The 21,692-nt window shown below is 32.2% G+C and overlaps 1 protein-coding gene and 1 long non-coding RNA gene across 3 annotated transcripts; both read right to left on the bottom strand.

Annotated features, from left to right (window-relative positions):
• Positions 1 to 2,284: 2,284 nt before the first annotated feature.
• LOC100783439 (uncharacterized) lies at positions 2,285 to 4,849 on the bottom strand. 2 transcript variants are annotated; one of them, XR_005887758.1, is made up of 5 exons: positions 4,764 to 4,849; positions 4,305 to 4,640; positions 3,909 to 3,974; positions 3,266 to 3,331; positions 2,392 to 2,606 (listed from the first exon to the last, which is right to left on the bottom strand). It is a non-coding gene; the product is annotated as an uncharacterized lncRNA (long non-coding RNA). The 2 variants fall into 2 exon arrangements; XR_413256.4 differs by having other exon boundaries at positions 2,285 to 2,606; positions 4,305 to 4,836.
• Positions 4,850 to 17,266: 12,417 nt separating this feature from the next.
• ALDH11A1 (aldehyde dehydrogenase 11A1) lies at positions 17,267 to 21,692 on the bottom strand. The gene is made up of 9 exons (XM_003519093.5): positions 21,369 to 21,692; positions 20,763 to 20,956; positions 20,526 to 20,654; positions 19,507 to 19,626; positions 19,142 to 19,278; positions 18,882 to 19,037; positions 18,101 to 18,479; positions 17,875 to 17,991; positions 17,267 to 17,711 (listed from the first exon to the last, which is right to left on the bottom strand). Exons 1-9 carry the CDS (start codon positions 21,514 to 21,516, stop codon positions 17,598 to 17,600), a joined length of 1,494 nt encoding a protein of 497 aa, XP_003519141.1. The 5' UTR covers positions 21,517 to 21,692; the 3' UTR covers positions 17,267 to 17,597.

The raw sequence follows: 21,692 nt of genomic DNA, 5'->3' as shown, positions 1-21,692 counted from the left end.
AACTTATTTAAAATTATATTACTATTTAAAAAAAAGTTAGGTTTCATCATAAAAAAGTCTCAGCATTCTTCTGTATAAAACTTTGACATAGTAAACATGGAGGGAGAAGGGATGATCTCTGGTTGGTATATCTGTATCTTCTCCTGTTGCTGAATAATAGTATGATACTGTTAAAAAAGAATAATTTTTATTAAAGAAAAATTTAGCTAGTTCTCTAGAGTGTTGGTCAAGAAATTAAAAAGTGGAAAAAGAAAATTATGGAAAAGGGTACTAAACACGTCATCATTACCAATGCAATTCCACCGTCATTGTTGATAAAAAAAATATTTATTAATTCCTTAATAACTAGTACTATCTTTAGGATATTCTTTAATAAGACCATTTATCAAAAATCACCATAATTAACTGTAAAATTTATTAATTGTATTTGATAAAAAAAATCATTAACTTTGACAATATAATGTAACTCAAACATATAATGATATAAAAGGATCTGTGTAACGTGCAACCCACTCTCAAATATCAAATTACCAAATTATTATTTATTATAAGTCCGTGTTTCCCACGCTAATCAAACTTTGGGGATATCATTTCTCCGATTCCATTACTCTTCAGAACCGGATTGGTTAGTTGTTGCCCATTAATTCCAGTTTGTTTTCGTGTTTTACTTATGTATCTACCAACTGCTTATTTGTGTTTTCTTCATCAAACCCTTCGTCACTAAAAAAACTAAACAATTATTCCGGTCATGAACTTTATTGCTAAGAAAATTTTATCAAATCATTTTATAACTTAATTTTAATATATTGTATTGTTGGTGTTTTTATTATTCATTCAATCTCACGTTGACATATTATTTTAAAAAATTGTTAAATTCATTTTAAAAAATGATTACATTATTCGGTGCTTGAATTTTTTTATATTGAAAATGCATTAAAAGTGAACTCATTTATTATTGCATAAGCTAATAAGAAATCTTATTTGAGATGTCAAAGGCCTTCAACACATTGATATATTTTGGTTGTATGGGAAATTTTCCATTAAGTCTTAATAGCATTCTTTAGGGCAAAACTGCACACGATAATAATCAAAGATGGTAACACATAAAAATACAAAATAAAGAAAATAATAAAACACAAAAATAATTTAGTGTTTCGAAACCATTTTCTTACACTCACAAAAACAAGTAATATTCACCATCTTAAATAAAAATTATTAAGTTTAATAACCCATTCCAAGTTACATATCACCCTACAAATTTGAGTATTTCACTCCTAACTTCTAAGTTAGAATGAGTGAAAATCAACCCCAATCAAAGAAAATTATCTCACCACAACTTATCACAAACACACATTATTGTTGTTGTTGAATTTTAAAAGTGACTTTTGTGTTGAATAAATTTTTTTGTCATAAATTTGTTTCATAACTTAATTTTATAATAAAAATATTTAAATATAAATTTTATCACTTTAAAATTAATTTTAACCATAATTAATTTTGGCAACACCCATTAAAACACAATGAGCTGATTTAGATCAGCATTTCTAGCATTACCAACCTACACTTGTCTGATTAATCCTCCAATATAATCAAGTGCAGCTTATGTAGAATTAGGAAGTTATAAGATGAGGCACTAAGTTATAAACACCATTACCTAACTAAGCATGCTCTTAAAATATCAAAATATCCAATTGATAAACAACACAATTTGAGAACGGTATTATTGGCTTGAGTTTTCTATATTTTTTTAATTGAAGATAAGATGAGAGACTTTTTACTTGATACTTCCGTCTGTCATAGCGGTGATACAAACTTTGCTTTATTGAAAAAAATAAAATAAAGGCCATCACTTTTACATTATCTCAAAAGTTATTAAATTAAATGACGATAATAAAGTTTAACTTTATAATGTTATATAAATACAAATTATTCAAATCTTTCGTCTCTAATTTAATTAATTTTTTTTACAGAAAAAAATGTAAGGATCATTGATTTAATTAATAAAAAGTATGATAATCTATTAATAATTGATACATAACCTAATTCGTGACGTGGCCACGTTTTGATTCCCTTTCTTTCGAAAAAACCAAACATAAAAATATATAAAATGTACATAAAACAATCCATCCTCCATGACATAACGATGAAACATAACGAAGCATTGTATCAATTAAAGCTGCCAATTCTTAATTCAAAAAAAAAAAAGAAGCTGCCAATCCTTTTGCAAAAAAGAAGTTCGTTTGATCCGCGATTACTCTCTAATTATTAAATATAAGACGTTGACTCAAATAAAATTATAGTATATTAATGCCTTCAAAAGTAGTTCAAGGTAAACGAAAAAAAAAGGTTAAAATTTTTATTACTAGACAATACTATATTTTTAGACGAGAGAAAATAAAAGAAAAGAAAAATAATAATTTTAAAAAGAAAATATTTTTATTTTTATTTTCTTTTGAATTAAATAAGATAAAACATTAGATTGTTTTGCTTCCTCTTAACCAAAAGAAATGAGATAGAGGGATGGGAAACTCCGAAATTTGTGATTGGATTGGTTGAAGCACTTTAGCAAAATCCACGTGATTTGCTAAGTTTGATGAAGGGGTTCCCTGTGTGACACGTGGCAAGAGAAATAGGCATGAGGCACAGACCCTTTTATTTGAAAAACACAAGGCATACCTAAATTGATAACTTTGAATAATGAATTCATGAGATTAAATGAATTACTTATTACTTGCTAGAAACATGATATCAGATCACGAAATCATTCATCGGTTAAAAACAATTATTGTTTTAAGATTTTACACATATGTAGAGTAACACTCACTGATCAGTGTATAGAATCTAGTTATGTATAGATATTGTTTTAAAATTTTGACCATCTATATTCTGTTCGATGAACAGTGTATGCACAGTAACTCACTGAACATCCAGCTAACTTCAATTTTGTAAAGTTGTATAGATATTATTCATGAAAAACATTAATTATATCATCGTTTTATTTAATTTTCAACTTTTTTGTTTCCTTCAATTGAAATAATATATCAAGAGACAATGAAAAAGTGAAATATACTAATTCATTGAAATAAAAATTAAATAAATGAGGAAATATCAGTATGAAAAACATAATAATAATTTGAAAATTACTTTTCACAAAATACATATTATCACATGAAATTATTATGATACTTGTACTTCTTTTTATTCATATTTCTATCCCTAATCTTTTATTTATTAAAAAAATAGTAGATAAAAAGGGGAATCTGACCTTGACTTGGAGCTGTAGGAACCTCACATAATCAATGATCTCATCCAGCATGGAGGCCTTGTCAGTCTGTCAATCCAGGAGCCAACACAATGAACACATATTTTAATTAACAAGGGAAATTGTATTTGTTTGTGCATTTTTAATTTTATATTTTATATTTTTTTATAGTAAAGTGAGATAGATATTGAATACGATGGTTTATATGATAAAAAAGACTGAGAAAAGATTGTACTATAAAGAGATAGTGCATGACTGATATACTCTTTTTTACTAAGGATTGATCCAATACAATTCTGTAGGGTGCAATGGTGCATAGTAATACTATATTATGTGTTGTGCCTAAACTGTCCCCTCAGTCTTATAAGAACAATTCTACAAATCCCACTTGTTTGAAGGACCAAATTAACCTTAGCGGTTTCCAGTTTTACATTACGGAAAGATATAATGGGAATGATGTACGAGGGTATTGCTGTACTACACTACATACCAAAACTACAGCGTTGGAAAGTGCTTATTTATTTATTAATTCATGACCGATGATCGAGTTATGAATAAGAGTCATAAGTTTAATCTTTAAATTACAATTAAGATTAGTCTAATTAATGAACAGAAGACACAACATGATTGAGGATTGATTGTTAACCTTGTTGGCATTCGTAACGAGTTCTTGCAGGGCCTTCATTCGCTCTGCGATTCTCTCCCTCCGTAACTGCCACACACAACGATATTCCAGAGAAACGTTAGACAATGACCAAATTGCTTCTTGACATCCATCAAATCAAACGTAAAAAGATATGTAGTAGAAAAAACAAAGCGATTATGTCCTATTAATTACGACGTTTCCACATATATATTTTTCTTCTTCTAATTAATTTAACAAAAATGAAAAGAGAATTGTGTCAGCCACGGACGGACGATCACATTTTCTCTGAAAAATGTACGTATAGAAAAGTATGTCGTTACAAGGAATAAGACGTACACTTGAAATTACTGATCCAATTCCAAACACGTTTTTACGAACTGAGAAAGAGAAACGTACCCTTTCGGCGATGCTGTGTGGGTCCGTGGCTTGTCCCCTCCTGGCTCTAACCCTCTGCTTCGGCTGACCCGAACCGCCACCGTTAGCCTGAGCCGAAGCTCCAAAACTCCGTTCCTTGAATTTCAAAAAATCAAAATCACAATTATTATTATTATTGTTGTAATTAGCAGAAAAGAACTACATGAGGCTGAGGCTGTTGTTGAAAATGGTGAGTTTGGTTAGAGGGTTGGAGAGATCCAGAGAAGCCGTGGTAGAGAGCTTGAACGGAAGCTGCGGCTGATTACTACTAGTATTGTTGTTGTTGTTGAATAGAGAGTTGCATTTCTCTGCTACAAGCTGCTTGCATGAGATATGATATGATCGATGATGAGAGCAGAGAAAGAATATTGTATTTGTGTGGAGCGTTTAAACTTTAAAGAACAGCAGTTCAAGAAAAAGAACTTTGCGTTTTAATATCACCTCGCTCTATATGCTTTTCTGTTCTTTCTTAGAATACCTCGAGATTAAGATTAAGGTATACTTCTTCTTCTTCTTCTTTATGTTTTAACCTTTCTTCTATGTTTTAATATCACCTCGCTCTATAAATATCTGTATTTTTTTAATTTTAAAATTTTATAATTCTCTTCAAAGATAAGATTTTAATAAATAATCAATATAATATTATAAGAGAATTGGTTATATTTTAATGGTAACATAAATAATAGTAATTTTTAAACTAAAAAAAGACCAAAATTGGTTCATATGTTACATCTTTATTAATTTGTTTCCGTGTTTAAATAAGTAAATATGTTTTAGTTCATTAAAGAATAATTAGTTTTTAGTTTTTCAAATTTAAAAGTGATATTTTTATTCTTATAATCTGAAGAAAAAAATTAATCTTTTTGTTTCAAACGAAATTTTCAAATGTAATCAGAATTAACATTTTTAAAGAAAAACAAACATGTGATGAGGTATTTAAAAATAAAAATACAAAATCAAAGTGAATTGTTTCGTAAGAAATTTGTAGTATTCCGTTGGTTAGTCACATAATTAAGTGAAATCTTTAACAGCGTTTGAGTAAAGGGATTAAAACAAGTCTTTCAAACTACAAAGATTAAAAAATAATTTTAAATTTGAACACTAAATAAATATTTTATTTTAAATTAAGAAACTAAAAACATATTTAAATCTTTTTATTTTTAAATTTATCATCTTTGTTTGGACATAGCTCTATAACTAGAATATACGTATATTCTAGTTATTTTTTTAGTTGAGATGCTTTAAATTATATCGTGCAATTTATAAAATTGATCATTTACGAGTTCATATTAACACTCTATAAAGTTCAAATACTTAGTATAGCAAATGGATATATAATTTGTATATAAAAAAAAAAAGATATATAAGAATCTAATCTCTTGTTTCAAATCATACATTTTCCCCCCTCACGGAATTATTTTATTCACTCCCACAAGGCATATACTTTATGGCTGTGAACGTAATATCAATTGAAAGTACCTACCGATGGTCATAAGGTGATGTCAATAAAATTCAAATCCCTTCATAGTCTCTCTCTAATATTACTTAAATTTTCAAATTAATCAAATCCTACCATTCTATTATTGTACCATGATCAGTACCGAAACCCACACATTGAGAAAGTTAAATAACTACTCAAGAGTATATCATCTTCCTGATAGATCTCATCATACAGATGAGAAGAATAATAACGCCTCATTGATTATATTCTTAGTTCTTTGGGAATTGAAGAGTGTAAAAGATGCTAGCTATACTTAAACTTATGTCGCTAAACCCTGGGACAATGATTGAACGAAACTAAATGGGTGCACACCTTATTATTCTTAAGTGAGACAATAGAAACTCGAAAACATACAGAATGATGATATGTTGTGTATAGAAGAAATCGTGGGATGAAATTTCGCTCAGACTAGACATTTGAATAAAACTTTATTAAAGCTAGCTTGGTAACGGCAAAAGATGTAGGTATATGTTCTTGTCCTGGAGCAATCAAATCCCCAAATCCCTTCAGGTGATAGGACTCTCTTTACACCTCAATCTCCACTTATTATTTTATGGAAATCTCTTAAACCATTTGGAAAACTTTTGATATTTATTGCGTTATGTTTTTAATTAATAGTCATAGCTAGGGAGTTAGGGACCTTTTTAATATTTTCCTTAAGCTAGCTATACCTGTAGTATGATGTTATTATCCTAATAAACTAGGCCAACCCTTGGAATTTTGCTTCATTTGAAAATTACAATGTTAATAAAGATTAGGACTTTAATAGTTGACCTAATATCAGTATATTAGTAGAAAATTAAGAGTAGAAAATAGAAAACAATCAATTAGTGAGGACACACATATCGTAAATTTTCTTTTCCACACATGTCTTAAATAGTCTGTAAAGTATATACATAATGATCTAAACATGCAAATGAATTCAAGCCATATTCAGATCAACAACAGAAGCTATAAAAAGTACAAGCGTACCTCCAGTCATTGCAAATCAAACACGAAGCGGTGCAAGCACGAACTCGAAGGCAGCTTTATTTGTTTAGACCCTTACTCACTCTGAATAGATGATATATTTTTTTGAATAGAGAAGTAGGTTTGGTGATATAAAACTAAGAGCACCTCATCCTATTTATAGAGTCTGTCCATCACAGATCTCAATCAATTTGTATCAGAGTGTGGGTTTAAGGATAGGGATGTGAGTTTGTTAGTGGTAGAGATAAGGGTTAAACGTGGGAGGAAAATGAACCAAATTTTGAAAACAAATTCCTAAAAAAATTGCAACAGAAAAAAACAGTCCAAAGAGAACGTGGACCCATCCGAAAATTTCATCATTCTCTCACTTGGTCCATTTAACTCAACATCAACCATAACAAGAAACATAATATATGAGTCATAGCGATAGCTCCTCTTTGCACCCTTTTTAGACTTGTTAGTTTGTTTACCCTTAATGCAATTCACACAAGTCTTGAAATTAGCAAAATCCAAAGTACTAAGTACTCCTTCATTTACCAATTTCTTAATTCTCTCGATAGAGATGTGTCCTAATCCACTGTGCCACAACATAGAGGATTCCTCATTCACAAGGGCAGAGTACACAAAATATAGTGTACTAGGAAAGAATCAGACATGGTAACCTCCAAGACTTTTAGTTGAACCACTATATCCCTCATGCGCATGATGTGATCACGTACACCCCTTATCCCTTGGAGCTTTAAGGATGAGAACTGCATTATAAGGGTGCTGGCAAGGGCCTTATCAGATGTAATAAACTGATCATCAATGGCCTTCAAAAGATCCTTGACTTTTTCATGCTGATCAACGGAACTACGAATACTAGCAGATATATTAGTCTTTATGAACATTACGGAAAAACGATTAGATCTCTCCCACTTTTCATAAAGATCAACAGCGTCTAGAGTGCTAGTTTCAATAATGCCTAGCGACTCGTCTTTCCTAATAGCATAGTCAATATCCATCCAACCTAAATGAAGGAGAATTCTCTCCCTCCAAACCTTATAATTGTCCCCTTTCAATTTGGAAATATCACACTTAATATCAGAAATGTTTATAGATTGATTAACTACAAAGTTCAAGAATACATTCTCATTATTCATAATTTGAGACTCAATAAATTGTCATGTTTTACTAATGTAAAATATGTATTAGTTCATGAACCTAGTGACATACAACTTACCGGTGGGCCAAAATCCTACTCAATTAGATTCATACTTATGATAAAATTATCAAATTATGTTCCTTTTTCTCAATTCTTGTGGGTAAATTAAGAAATATAACATGATATTTTATTCTAATTAATCATACAAACATAACAAAATTTTTGTGGATATATTTTATCACATTAAATATGATTAATCACAACCAATGTTTTTAAATGTGATTTTTTTATACTTAATATATAAACCTAATCAATTAAAGATGATGTGGCTATTCTTTAATTAATTAAATCATATTAATCACTTAACATTAATTCTTAATAAGAGCTAAATATTTACATAATATTCTAAATAATGTAAATAAATTGAATAACATTGCATATAAATATTCAAGATAACTTCGCATGTATAAAATCATAAAATCGTATACACAAAACTTCAAAAGTAAATAAATAATATATGCATATGATTATCCAATATTTAAAACATATAAGCTCTTAACCATTAAATTTAATGTGCATAAATTATTTAGCTTAATATTGCATGCTTAAATACCAAAATAAACATACAATTAATCTTAATAAATAATTCAAACACACTAATATGTAAGTTTACACTTTCAAAAGTTTACGCTTTTCATATTTAGAATATTAAACTCGTTTTCAAGAAGGAGAGGATCCATAATCTTCTTTCCTTTTTTATTTTATTTTAATATATAAAAGTTTACGCTTTCAACAATGTCATATTGTACCTTAGTCTAAATGATCATTACACTGTTCATCTTTGTTCTCTACTTTTCTTTCCATATTAAACAGAACAGAACAACGTTACTCCATATAATACCAAAATAGAAGCAAGGTAGAGGCATTTTAACGCTCTGATACCAAATATAAAATTTATACATATTGATCTAAACATGCAAATGAATTCAAGCCATATTTAGATCAATAGCAGAAGCTAAAAAAAAAAAAGCACAAGCTTACCTCCAGCCATTACAAATCAAACACAAAACGACGCAAGAACAAACCCGAAGGCAGTTTTGTTTTTGCAGGCCTTTACTCACTCTGAATAAATGATGTATTTTTTTGAATAGAGAAGTAGGTTTGGTGATACAAAACTGAGAGCACCTCATCCTATTTATAGAGTCTGTCCATCACAGATCTCAACCAATTTATATCAGAACGTGAGTTTGAGGATAAGGACGTAAGTTTGTTACTAAACGTAACAAAGATAAGGGTTGAACGTGAGAGGAAAATGGACCAGATTAACAAATTCCCGAAAAAACTGCAACGGGAAAAAACAGTCCAAAGAGAACGCGGACCCATCTGAAAATTCCATCATAATCAAGTTTATACTATCCGTCTTTTCTTCAACACTACAAAAAAGTGTTATACTTTCAATAAATTTAAAAACTGATATTGAATTAGTGTTTTTAATCACACTTTTTTATTTTTTATTTTATGAATGCCTTGGGAACTCAGTTAAGAGTCAATTGACCAAAGATACAACTAACATCACCCTGAAAAGGGTCCAAAGCAAAAGTTGGAACGTTACAAAAGAATTGACAATCAGTACTTATAGATAAACCATGTTTCGCGAACGTATTAGCAAGTATATTAGCTTCCCTGAGAATATTTTTGCAGCTGCAATGCTCAAATTCATTATATAGGTTCTTGATCTCTTCCACTATTCCAAAGCACGGATGCAAAGTCGGACAACCTTCATGAATTAGATTAATTGCTGCCAAAGAATCAGACTCCACAATAACCTTTTTCATGTGTCTATCAGCCACCAACCTCATACCATATAAAATCGACCAAAGCTCAACCTCAACAATCGAACATCGGCCTATTCTTTGAGAAAAATCATGAATGAAATTGTCATGATCATCTCGAATCAACCCACCGCAAGCAACAAACAGATCACCTTGGATGGACGTTGCGTCATAGTTTAGTTTAATAATTCCAAATCCCATGACTATCAGTTTGCAAGGAGTTATCGAACTTTTGAAGAATAACCCCTTCGTTTTGTGCTTTGACAATCTCATTTGCAAAATCACGAGTACTTCCTACCAAACCCTGCATAGATTGCTAGGTGTGTTTAAAAACGAAACTGTTCCTTCTCCACCAAATTCGATCCAAAGCCACTCCGAATAGCACACTCCAGTTATCTGCTCTTCCAAGGTAGCCTCCTCTTAGATTAAGTTCCAACCACTGACAAAGGTTATCTTGAAAAAAAAAAACAGCAGGCATATTTCCATACCAGAGATTACTCCTGACTTGACATACCCAACTACAATCTCTAAGACAATGTAGAGTTGTTTCCTGTTTATCATGACAAAGTGGGAACAAAATGTCTAGTGCCATGTGTCTGTGACCTATAAGCCCATTCCTTGGAAGGATTCCTTTCGCAATCTTCCAAAGAATAATCCTTATATGTTGTGGCCCATTCCACCTCCACACAAAATCGAACAATCTGATATCTGAGTCTCTAAGCTCCTTAGCAAGCTGAGTACAAGCTTCACAAATCGTGAACACTCCATCAGAATTAGTATTCCAAACAATATAATCTGGAGGATTAGAGCCTAAAGGAGGTGCCAAATTTCGAATTATATCAATAATATGAGGCTATAATTCAGACATGAGACGCTCCACATCCCACTATCCTTTATTGTTAATAAAGAAACATTCACGCTCATCATGACCTTGCTGATTTCCTGAATTACAAATCTCAGACAACTTCCCTACTCCTGACACCCAATTATCAGACCAGAACCGAGTTGATCTACCATTACCAATAACCCATCTCACATTAGGTATCAACTTATCCCAACAAATTAACCATACCACGTCAGAAATTAGAACTCGGTATGTTGGAGCTAATCACTGGAAGTGTATCATACCCACACTTATATTTTGATCTAATCACACGAACCTATAAATCATTTGGTTTTGTGCACAAATTCCATCCAGCTTTCAGCATACAAGCTTGATTCATAGTACTCGCCATTCTTGTACCAAGACTGCCATATTTTTTCGGTTTGCACGTATCCTTCTTATTCAACCAATGAACCTTCCTCGAATTTTGACTATCTCCCCATATGAAGTTTCGATACTTAACAATATCCTTGCACACTGATTCTGGAATAGAATTAGTTTGCATTATGTATGTTGGCATGGCCTGTATAACAACTTTATTAAGAGTTAAACGTCCAGCGAATGACAAACTCTTATCTTTCCAACAGCTCAAACGTTGTTCCAATTTATCAATGATGAAACGGAAACTCTGAGCATTTGCCTTTTGATGATGAAGAGGCACTCCCAAATACTTGCCCAGATCCGGAGTTCCCTGATAACCCAGTTGCTGCACAATCAAATTTCTGTTCAGCCAGTGAACATTACCCAAAAAATAAATCCTGGTTTTTTCATAATTAACTTTTTGGCCTGAGCTAGCACAAAAGGTATCCAACACTTTTTTAATCGTGTTAGCTTGAGAAATAGATGCTTCTGAAAATAACAACAGGTCATCCGTGAATGCCAGATGAGATAGCTTTGGCCCACCTCTAGCCAACTGAATTGGAGTCCAAGCTTTTTGATCCACTACAAAGTTAATCAAATGGAACAAACACTCTATACATAAAACAAAAAGGTAAGGTGATATCGGATCACCTTGTCTAACACCTTTGTATGGCTTGAACCTCTCAAGAGCTTCCCCGTTCCATAAAATTTGTTCCCGTGATGATGAGATACTATAATGAATTAGATGGATAAATTTCTCATGGAAAACGATGTCCTTCAAAGTATCTGTCACAAATCTCCACTTCAATCTGTCATAAACTTTTTCCAAGTCTACTTTTATAGCCATCCATCCACTATTGCCTTTCTTATGCTTCATTGAATGAATCACTTCTTGCGCAATGATTACATTATCCCCCATTCTTCTGTTTGGAATAAAGCTACTCAGGCAGGGGTTAACCAATTCCTCCATTTCCCTTCTAAGTCTCAATGTAATTATCTTTGACAAAATGTTATAAGATACATTACATAGACTTATTGGGCAAAAATGCTTCATGAATGTTACCGGCTCCACCTTGGGGATGAGGGCAATAAACATATTGTTAATAGTTTCAATCTTAATGAGATTCTCGAAAACAGATTTAATAAGGTTGCAGAGATCCTCCCCCACAATATTCCATTGGCTTTAATAAAAAAAAAAACCGCTTGAAATCCATCCTCACCTGGAGCTTTGAAATTTTCCATAGAAAATAAAGCTTTCCTAGTCTAGCTCCCTCCGACATTACTCTATCTTTAAACATATCAAAATTGTTTTCGGATAGATGGGGAAAAGCTCCATGTATGCAGTAAGGAACAAAATGCATGATGTCATAAAACAGATTGGAGAAATACTCAGTTACCAACCTTTCAAGATCACCATCATTTGCCACCCAAATACCATCTACATCTTGAATTGCTTCATATGTGTTATGCCTTCGCCTAATAGTTGTAACACCAGGAAAATACCTCGTGTTTTTTTCTCCCAAAGATATCCATTTTGCACGAGATCTCTAGTACCAAAGGAGTTCTTCTTGCCTCAAAGCATCCCGGTACTGCTCCCAAATATGTAGCTGTGTCTCTTCCAACTCTATCAGCCCACTTCTAGATAGCTTTTGGGAGATGGACTGAAGGTTACAGATGAGTTTTTGCTTTTTCCTGAAAATATCACCAAAAACAGTTTTGTTCCAATTACGTAATTCTTGATGAAGCCCACCAATTCTCTCTACCCAATTTATACCTTTCTTCCAAGCTCTCTTAATAAAAGTTTGGAAATCTGAGAGAGTTATCCATGTAGCAACAAAACAAAATGGCCTCTTTCTCTTACTCACTCTCTTGTGCGGAGTCATTTTAATCAATAGTGCCCTATGGTCTGATTTACAAAAAACGGTGAGTGAAGTACCAAAGCATGTTGAATAATACGCCAAGTTGAACAGGACACGATCAAGCCTCTCCAACAAATTTCCTCTCCCCCAGGTAAAAGCCGGACCCTGGAATCCAACATCTATCAAGTTACAGTCACTGATAAACTGCTGGAAATCATTTGCTCCTCTCCATGAGGGATTGGTCGAGCAACCAACCCAGTCCATATCATTTAGGATTGTATTAAAATCCCCCATAATAGCCCATGCTTCAATGACCGTTTCTGCAATATTACTCAAAACTTCCCAAAGAGCTTTCCTCTTTTGAAAATTTGGACTCTCGTGCAGCACTGTCAAGGACCACTTTGCTTGCAATTTCCATCCAACTTCATATGAACATACTGGACTCCACTACTAATAATCTCCACATTCCAGCAACTAGCTTTCCACAAACACCATAAACCGCCTGAGTGGCCTCTAGCATTCACAACAAAGCTCTTATCAAAACCTAAACGGTCAATCACACGATCTGTAGCAGAAGCATCTGCATGAGTTTCAATCAGGAAAATCAAAGATGATTCATATTCCCTACTAATATCCTTAATGAGAACACTAAAACCTCGCGAATTTGCCCCTCGACAATTCCACGAAATTACATTCATTAATACAACATTTGATTGTTTGCCTCTGAAAGGCCAGACGAACTTGAGGCATTAACCTCCCCCAAAGCTTCATTATTCACATCAATTATTGCGCTGGTTTTCTGATCCTCAACTTGGATTTCAGTTTCCATGTTTGTTATATTCTCCACAAAACGAACCTCTGGTTCTTCCAACTTCGTCGAATCTGGAGAAATAGATGAAGACCCTCCTTTCAAAGGACCTTTCTTTTGATTTTGCACAAATTCGAGAGTTTCTGCATCAGGCATAGCCACGACTTTCTCCCCTGGGTTATAGCCATTCTTGTCACCAAGAAAATCAGCTCCTATTTCCTGAAGCATGTGAATCATATTTAAACCCTCTGTGTTATCATGATTGGACACTCCAACGATGCTCCTCGTCTTATCTGCGTTAGCCCTTTTTGTGTTTACACTTTTTCCATTCTTCTTAGACTTTCTCGATGAAGTCTTCTAGTTATTGTTAGTTTTCGAGACTTTTTTGGTCTCATTAGATCAGGCTCCCTCCTTCAGACTTGGCCCGTTATAGAAATTATTCTTATTATGGGCCTGTTTCTCCTTCACCTCCTTCTGTGACTCCACCCTCCATCAAATGCAGAGAAAGGCATTGCACCCTCTTTAGTCAATAGCTTCTTCATATACAAATCCTTTTTCTGTATTTCTTCTCCCTTTTCTGCCTCCATCACTCCATCATCATCTCCCTCCTCAGCTTTCCTTTTAACTTTTCTATTACTCTGTGAAAGGAGATCATCCTCCTCTTTCGAATAAACTCCAAAAACCCTAGCAGAACTTTCTTCCTCTACCTCCATTCAATAGATTTTTTAGGTTTTCCAACACTATAGAGAAAGAGTTCAATTATTTGTGTGCGCATGTCATGTGTGTGTCTTACATAATTGTTACTATTTTCTAATTAAATTAATCTATTTCAAATAATGATTGATTGTTTCATCAAATAATTTAAACCAAAAACCTAGATTTTCAAATACTAAATACAGTTTGTCTTAATATTTTTCTTAATTAAAAGTAATATGTGCTGAAGTTAATTTGTGCTTGTTTATTATTGTTCTTTATAGATATTGGGCCAATACCGGCCCATAATACCTAGAAAGTCCGTTTTTATTATTCATTTGTTTTTTTTTTAGATATTCCTCCAAACTTATTTGATGCATGATTATCTTGACTTAATGACTTCAGCAGATAATTATCACATTTCTTTATAAAAAAAAAAACAGATAAAGAATATATCTACCAGGATCAGATATTAGTTAAGAGATAAAACTAAATTCATTGGTTATAGGAGTCACTACCTCTCCTTTTGGTGGGAGAAAAATAGAGAAGATAAGGAGAAAATAGAGGGAAAAAAATAGTATGAATATCATGTGTATCTCACATCTCCTATAATCTACTCTAATTTAAAATATCTTGATGCTTACTCCTCAAGCATGCGTCCCTCTCATCCGTATTAAAAAATAAGAAGAAATAATTATTTATCCTTAAAAACCGTAAGAAGTTATTTTTTATTGGTTTAATCAAGTTTTTATCCTTAAAAAAGTTATAAAATATTTTAGGTTTAATTAATCATTTCATCTTACAGTTTCATCATTTGTATCTTTTAATTCATATAATTTTAAAGTAATTTTTTTAATTTCTATAATTTATATTTTAATTCTCTTTTAGTTCTTCTAATTTGAAAGTGTTTTTTTACTCCTTATAATTTATATTTTAATTTTTTTTAGTCTCTATAGTTTGAAACTAATTTTTTTAGTCCTTATATTTTATATTTTAATTTCCTGTTAGTCTTTACCATCAAAATAAAAATAATATTATCAATTACAATTAATTACAAAAATATTAATAAATAATTTATAACTAATTTATCATAAGATAATTTATAATAAAAAAATAGTTAATAATTTATAACTAATTTGTAACTAATTATTTTTATATATTTTTTAGTAAGAAATAAATGATAATTAAAATACAAATTATAAAGACTAAAAAAATCACTTTTAAATTATAGGAATTAAAAAATAATTAAAATACAAATTACGACTAAAAAAATCACTTTTGAACTATAGAGACTAAAAAAGAATTAAAATATAAACTATAAAAACTAAAAAATTCACTTTCAAATCATAAAAACTAAAAAATACTAATCATAGAACTATAGAAATCAATGAAATAATAACCAATATTTTTTTAGACCATTTCCAGATGTGGTTCTTAAATCTTAACATAAGAACCGGTTCTTCCAAAATGTTACTATTGGAGTGCTCTTTGCTGTCCTCTGCATGTAAGAATAATTTATTAAGAAAACGGAGAGAAAACAACTTTGTGCCACATACTAAATATAAGTTAAGAATGAGATATACGTTAGAAGAAAAAAATATGAATTTTTAGATCTTATTTGATAGCATCAGACTCATAAAAAGTGGGTTAAGAATTTAAAATGAGTTCTACTTTTGGAAATACTTAGTCTCTTATTTTTAATTTTTTTAAAAGAGTTTTTTTTCATAAAATATTGGATAAATAATTATTTTCGTCCCTGAGTGTGTAGAACTGACAAATTTATCTCCGAAAAATGAAAATTCAAATTTTAATCCCCGAAAATGAAAAAAGTACGATAAATTTATTCATCCATTAACGTTAATGAAAGAGCTTGTGTGCTACATTTCGAGAAAAATTTGTAAGCGCTCTACACATTTATGAACGAAAATGGTTATTTATCCAAAATATAATTTAATTTTCATTTTCTCTCCTTTTTTAACCGTTGTAAGCATAATATTACAATAAGCATTAAAAAAAATAAGAAAGCAAACATAAAGTTAGAACAAACATAATAATAAGCATAATATTAATTAATAAGCAAAATTTGTCTATTGCTATAAAAATTTTAATGTGACTGCACTATCAAAACATGATACTCAAGCAAAAATTCGCTACATTAAGTTAATCCTTACAAAAAAAAAATAGACCCAACTTAATTTTGTCATTACCTAATGTTGTTACAATAAAAATTTCAAAGTAATAGACATATATTATACTTGTTAATCAATATTATGTTTATTATTATGTTTGTTTTAATTTATGTTTGTTTTTCTATTTTTTTAAGTGTTTATTGTAATGTTATATTTGCATCAGTTAGAAAATGGAGGAAGATGAAGATCAAATTATATTTTGGGTAAATAGTCATTTTTATCCCTAAATATGTAAAACTCACAAATTCGACCATGAATGTTCCATATAGGTTGTTAACGAAGTTAACAACGGATGAATAGATTTATTATACTTTTTCATGTTCAGGGACTAAAATTTGAATTTTCATCTTTCGAAAACGAATTTGTTAACGCTTTACATATTTAAGGACTAAAATGACTATTTATCCTAAAATATTTTTGGTCAAATGATTTGTTTACTCGTCTTTTATTTAACTTTTTATTTTATTTTCTATTTACATTCTAAATGTCATGATTTAATTTTCATTTAGTTAGAGGATCAAAAAGTGATATTTAGAGAGATGCGGTTCCCAGATCCCAATGTCTATAACATAGAAGATGGAACTATTTTCAATCCAACAAGTTACTCCATTTTCGTATTCAGAGGATTTCAGGACAGTTGTGCCTTATATTTTTGTGCTTTAATTAACAGAAAGGGATACAAGGGAATAGGGATTGCAAAAAAATGTTAGGACAAAATGGAAACAGAAGACAATGTTTTCCCCCTCCTTTCATTGATTTGACATTCAATTTAACTGGAACACAATTATATTCCTTACTTAATGATAAGGCACAAGATAAAAATTCAGATTCATATCATGCTAAATATGAGTACGACAAGTGGTCACGTGAAGTAGCTACGTGACAGATCAATCAAACTCGTTATTCATCTCTATGATACCCTGCTGCAAAAGAGAAGGCAATGTTGAACTCATACGTTTTGAACGTTCACTATGATTTATGGAACATGATATAAATTGATTTTCCTCCATGCATGTATGTGTATAACTATTACACTACTAGCCCATAGTATAGGAAGGGCTGGGTAAGTTGATCACAGTCGTTTTGACCTTGGTCATCATGTTTATGCTGTTGGTAATCCCTTGAGATCCAATGCCACTGTCCTTTATACCCTGTCAGAACAGTATTTGTTAATAATAGATTGGTGATATAGAAAAAAAATGTTTTTTTTTAGTTCGAACCTCAGTGCGACCATTGTACAAGAAAAAAAATGCTTTTGGTTCGTTTCCAAGTTTTGGAAATAGCAGAATTTAGTTGGTTGAAGGGTAGGTTCACCTGAAAGGGAAAATGATCTGGCCCACGAGCCGGGGCGGAATTTATCTGAACTGTTCCCGTTTCCATTGCATCACTGATCATTATTGCTTTGTTGACATCCTTTGTGAAGACACATCCCTACACAAGTTCAATGTGTTGATACAAATTACTTGTATTATAAGAAAATATTGTGTACTTTTTAAAGGGTAAGTAAATGTTCAAGTTTGAGGGCTATAATTTTATTTACCTGAAGTCCAAAGTTGCTAGCATTGCAATGATGGATTCCTTCTTCAACTGAATTGATCCTAATTACTGGTAAAACTGGTCCAAATGGCTCTTCCCATGCGATTCTCATGTCTGGCCTAACATTGTCCAGTAGCAAAGGCCAAATAAGATTGCCTTCTCTTTTGTACTCCTGGCAGAATGTTGCTCCTTTCTCCTTAGCATCCAAGACCAGGCCTTCAATGAAATTGGCAGATGATTCTGACACAACCGGGGTGATATCACAGTCATCCTCTGGTGGTCCAACAGTTAGTTTTGCCACCTTAGCCTTCACCTTCTCAACCAAAGCATCGGCAACGGACTCCATTACCAGGACAACCTTAACAGCAGTGCACCTCTGACCACTTTTGTTGCAAAAGAAAAAAGAATTATAATTCAAGTATCCATTATACAAAGAAAAATCCTTGAGAATTTTGTTCTCCGCAAAATTATATCTGGATTACTGTTTTACATAGAGCCATAACATAAAAAAATAAGCACATGAAGCTGAAATGGAAGTATATTTGCTTAGTTTCTAGATCTATATAAATTCTAACCATGCAATATTCATCTTATATGGTAAAATAATCTGATGTTAGCAGCAATATCTCACAAACTGTTTATTTCACAGAAGGATGCAAAACAAGGATGCATGCAAAGTGTGTAGGATGTCTAATTGTCTTCCTTAATATTGGTTGGCAGTTCTGTCAAATCAATGCAGAAAAGGAAACCTTGCCCCAGAAGTACTAATTCAGATGTGCCATTACCTGTATGAAAAGCCTCCCTTTATAATGTTTGCAGCAACCAAATCCAGGTCAGCATCCTCAAGTACAATGCAGGCATCTTTTCCTCCTAACTCCATTTGCAGAGGAATCATGCCTGCCTTCTTTGAAATTGAAATGCCAGTATCACCACCAGTAAAGCTGACCAACAGCATAGTCATAAGTCAGTAGAGGAAAAATTACTTACACATGGGAAATTGGGGATATACAGTACCATGCTATCACAGCATCATTTAAAAAGGAACCTTATACAGTTCACTCCTGGATGCATTGTAAGGAAATCACCAATTTCTGAGCCTTTTCCAGTGACACAGTTGATTAGGCCTTTGGGAAAACCAGCCAAGTGAAAGCAGTGAACCATGTGCAAAGCAGAAACAGCTCCCTGAAATGCATCATTAAACAAACATTTACAAGAAAGAAACTAAGGGAGGAAATTGTAGGACATAAAAATCCTGAAATGAAATTATAAATTATTGTTGTTGTGGTTTCTTTAACTGCAACACACGTGTTCTAGCACTTCTATGATTTGAGCTAGTTGCTACTGTGAGAGTGTGGATCTAACGTGTAGTGTCTTTGATTTTGAAGAGTTTCGCATCAAAGATATAAATACCTGAGTTGGAGGCTTGAGCACAATTGAGTTTCCAGCAATCAGGGCAGGAGCAATTTTGGAAACAGCAAGATTGACGGGATAGTTAAAAGGTGGAATGGCTAAAATCACTCCTAGTGGAATCTGAAAATCAAATGAAACTTTCTTAGATCACATCAAAAACCAAATCTGAAAAACATGTTAACACTTGGCATTTCACCTCATCATATGATCATTTAATATGCTAATTAGAAGTTACTAAGATAATACAATGTGATGGAGAGATTACACTACTTTATGAACTCAGGGTTTTGATATTGTGTTTGTTTGTAATTGTAACTTAATAAAATATAGATTTTCCAGATGTAGCTGACTATCTGTTCTGGAATTACTATAATCTATGCTGTCCACTCTCTAGAAAGCAGGGACTGCTTTATTTGTCATAAGAGCCAATTACATTGACCTCCCTTGATGTTTGGACTAGTTATACTTATAACTTTCTTAATTGAAAAATTACACTTATCTCCCTTGTTTATTTTATAAATTATTCTTATACGTTGACACCAGACACCAGTTAATCAAAATGTGCGTCAAAGGCAAAACCCTTCATTAAGGAAAATCTTGAACTAGAAGCAGAGAACTTCTCTGGTGAACAAGAATATGATTCCCTAGTGCATTTTAATGGATAAAGTGTATTTAACCTTGACTTCCTGATTATTTTTTGGTACTTTCTCTACCAATACATGCTATACAAGAGTATAGGAAAGCATTCCTTCTCTCTTTGATATTACTATTTATTGCTTCCATACCATTTCTTAAAAGCAACTGTTCTTCATGGGTCTTTTTTCTTATAAAGTCCCTACCCCATCACCCCACCCCCCCTAAATGTGAGAATTCTTTTACCCACTTATTGTCCTGAAATTCACACCTAAGAAAACCTTTTACATGTTAAAATGTATATTTTATAACAAAAAGTTGTGACAAGTCAGTTATTAATGAATTTTAACTTGTGAAGTCAAGCAACACTCAGTGATGGAATAAACCTTGGATGTGAGGCAATATTTTGTCCTTTCATTTCCAGGAAAGCTATCCGACACCAAGAACTTTCCCTCTCCCAGAATCCTTACACCTTCTTCAGCAGTGTAAGAAACCAGATCCCCAGATCTTACAACCTTCAAGGAAAAAAAAAAAAAACAGTTAGTTATCTTCATCATTCAAAATAATAATAGTCCTGAACAATAATTTAGCTCGTTTAACAGAACCGGTGACACAATATGCACCTCCATAACAGCATCTTTGGCTGGCTTTGCTATTTCTTTCACCAGGCACTCTGCAATTGGAGTTTTGTGCTCTTTAAGGATAGCAGCTGCCTTGTGAAGAAGCTCAGCACGTTTCCATAGTGGGGTCTTTGCCCATAACTTTTGTGCAGATTTTGCTAAGTCCATGACCTTATTAACCTCCTCTTGTGAACAAGCTGCATGCACATCATTTTTTGAGCTTATCAGACACACTTATCTGCTGTTATTGTAAAAGGAGAATCTTGCTTCATGTTCTAGTTTGGTTACACAAAACAAGAACTTGAGCTTTAAAAATCAACGAATTATTAACCAAATTTAACGACAAAAATTGCTTTTTACTCACTAATTCTGTGGCTACAAAAAATTTTGTAACGAAATTTTTAAAAAAATTACACATAAATTGTTTTGCCAATAATTTTAATTAATATCTACATGCATAGAAAATCCAGCAAATACTAACTAGAATTCTCAAGCTTCCAGTAACATGCACTCTAAAAACTACAGAAAGGAACTGAAATAAAGGGATTCAAACGAAAGGGTTAATGATGTGCCAAGTGCTAACATGTGACATATTAACGGTTAATTTACCTTGAACTTTGTATTGAGTCTTTCTGGTAGTGGGGTTGATGATGGAAACACTTTTCCCAGAAGCAGATTTCTTCCACTCTCCATCAGCATAGTACTTGTACGCATCTCCATCCAAAATCTCTGCAAAGAGTCCAGTCCCAGCAGCCATGTTAGAAAAGATAGATGGATAGATAGATAGGTGGAAATGCAAAAGTGGGAGTTAAAATGAGTGTTTTTATAAGGGTGAGAGGAGAATTATTTAAGGTTAGGAGGAGTGTCTGTGTAGTATGGTTGGTTTAATTTTTATGGGTGATGGTTTGGTGTTGTGTGACAACTTGCGTCGTT

Source organism: Glycine max, chromosome 2 (genome assembly GCF_000004515.6).
Source record: "Glycine max cultivar Williams 82 chromosome 2, Glycine_max_v4.0, whole genome shotgun sequence".
Classification (NCBI taxonomy): Eukaryota; Viridiplantae; Streptophyta; class Magnoliopsida; order Fabales; family Fabaceae; genus Glycine; species Glycine max.
Note: the sequence above shows the minus strand (reverse complement) of the source record. Positions and strands in the feature narration are given on the sequence as shown.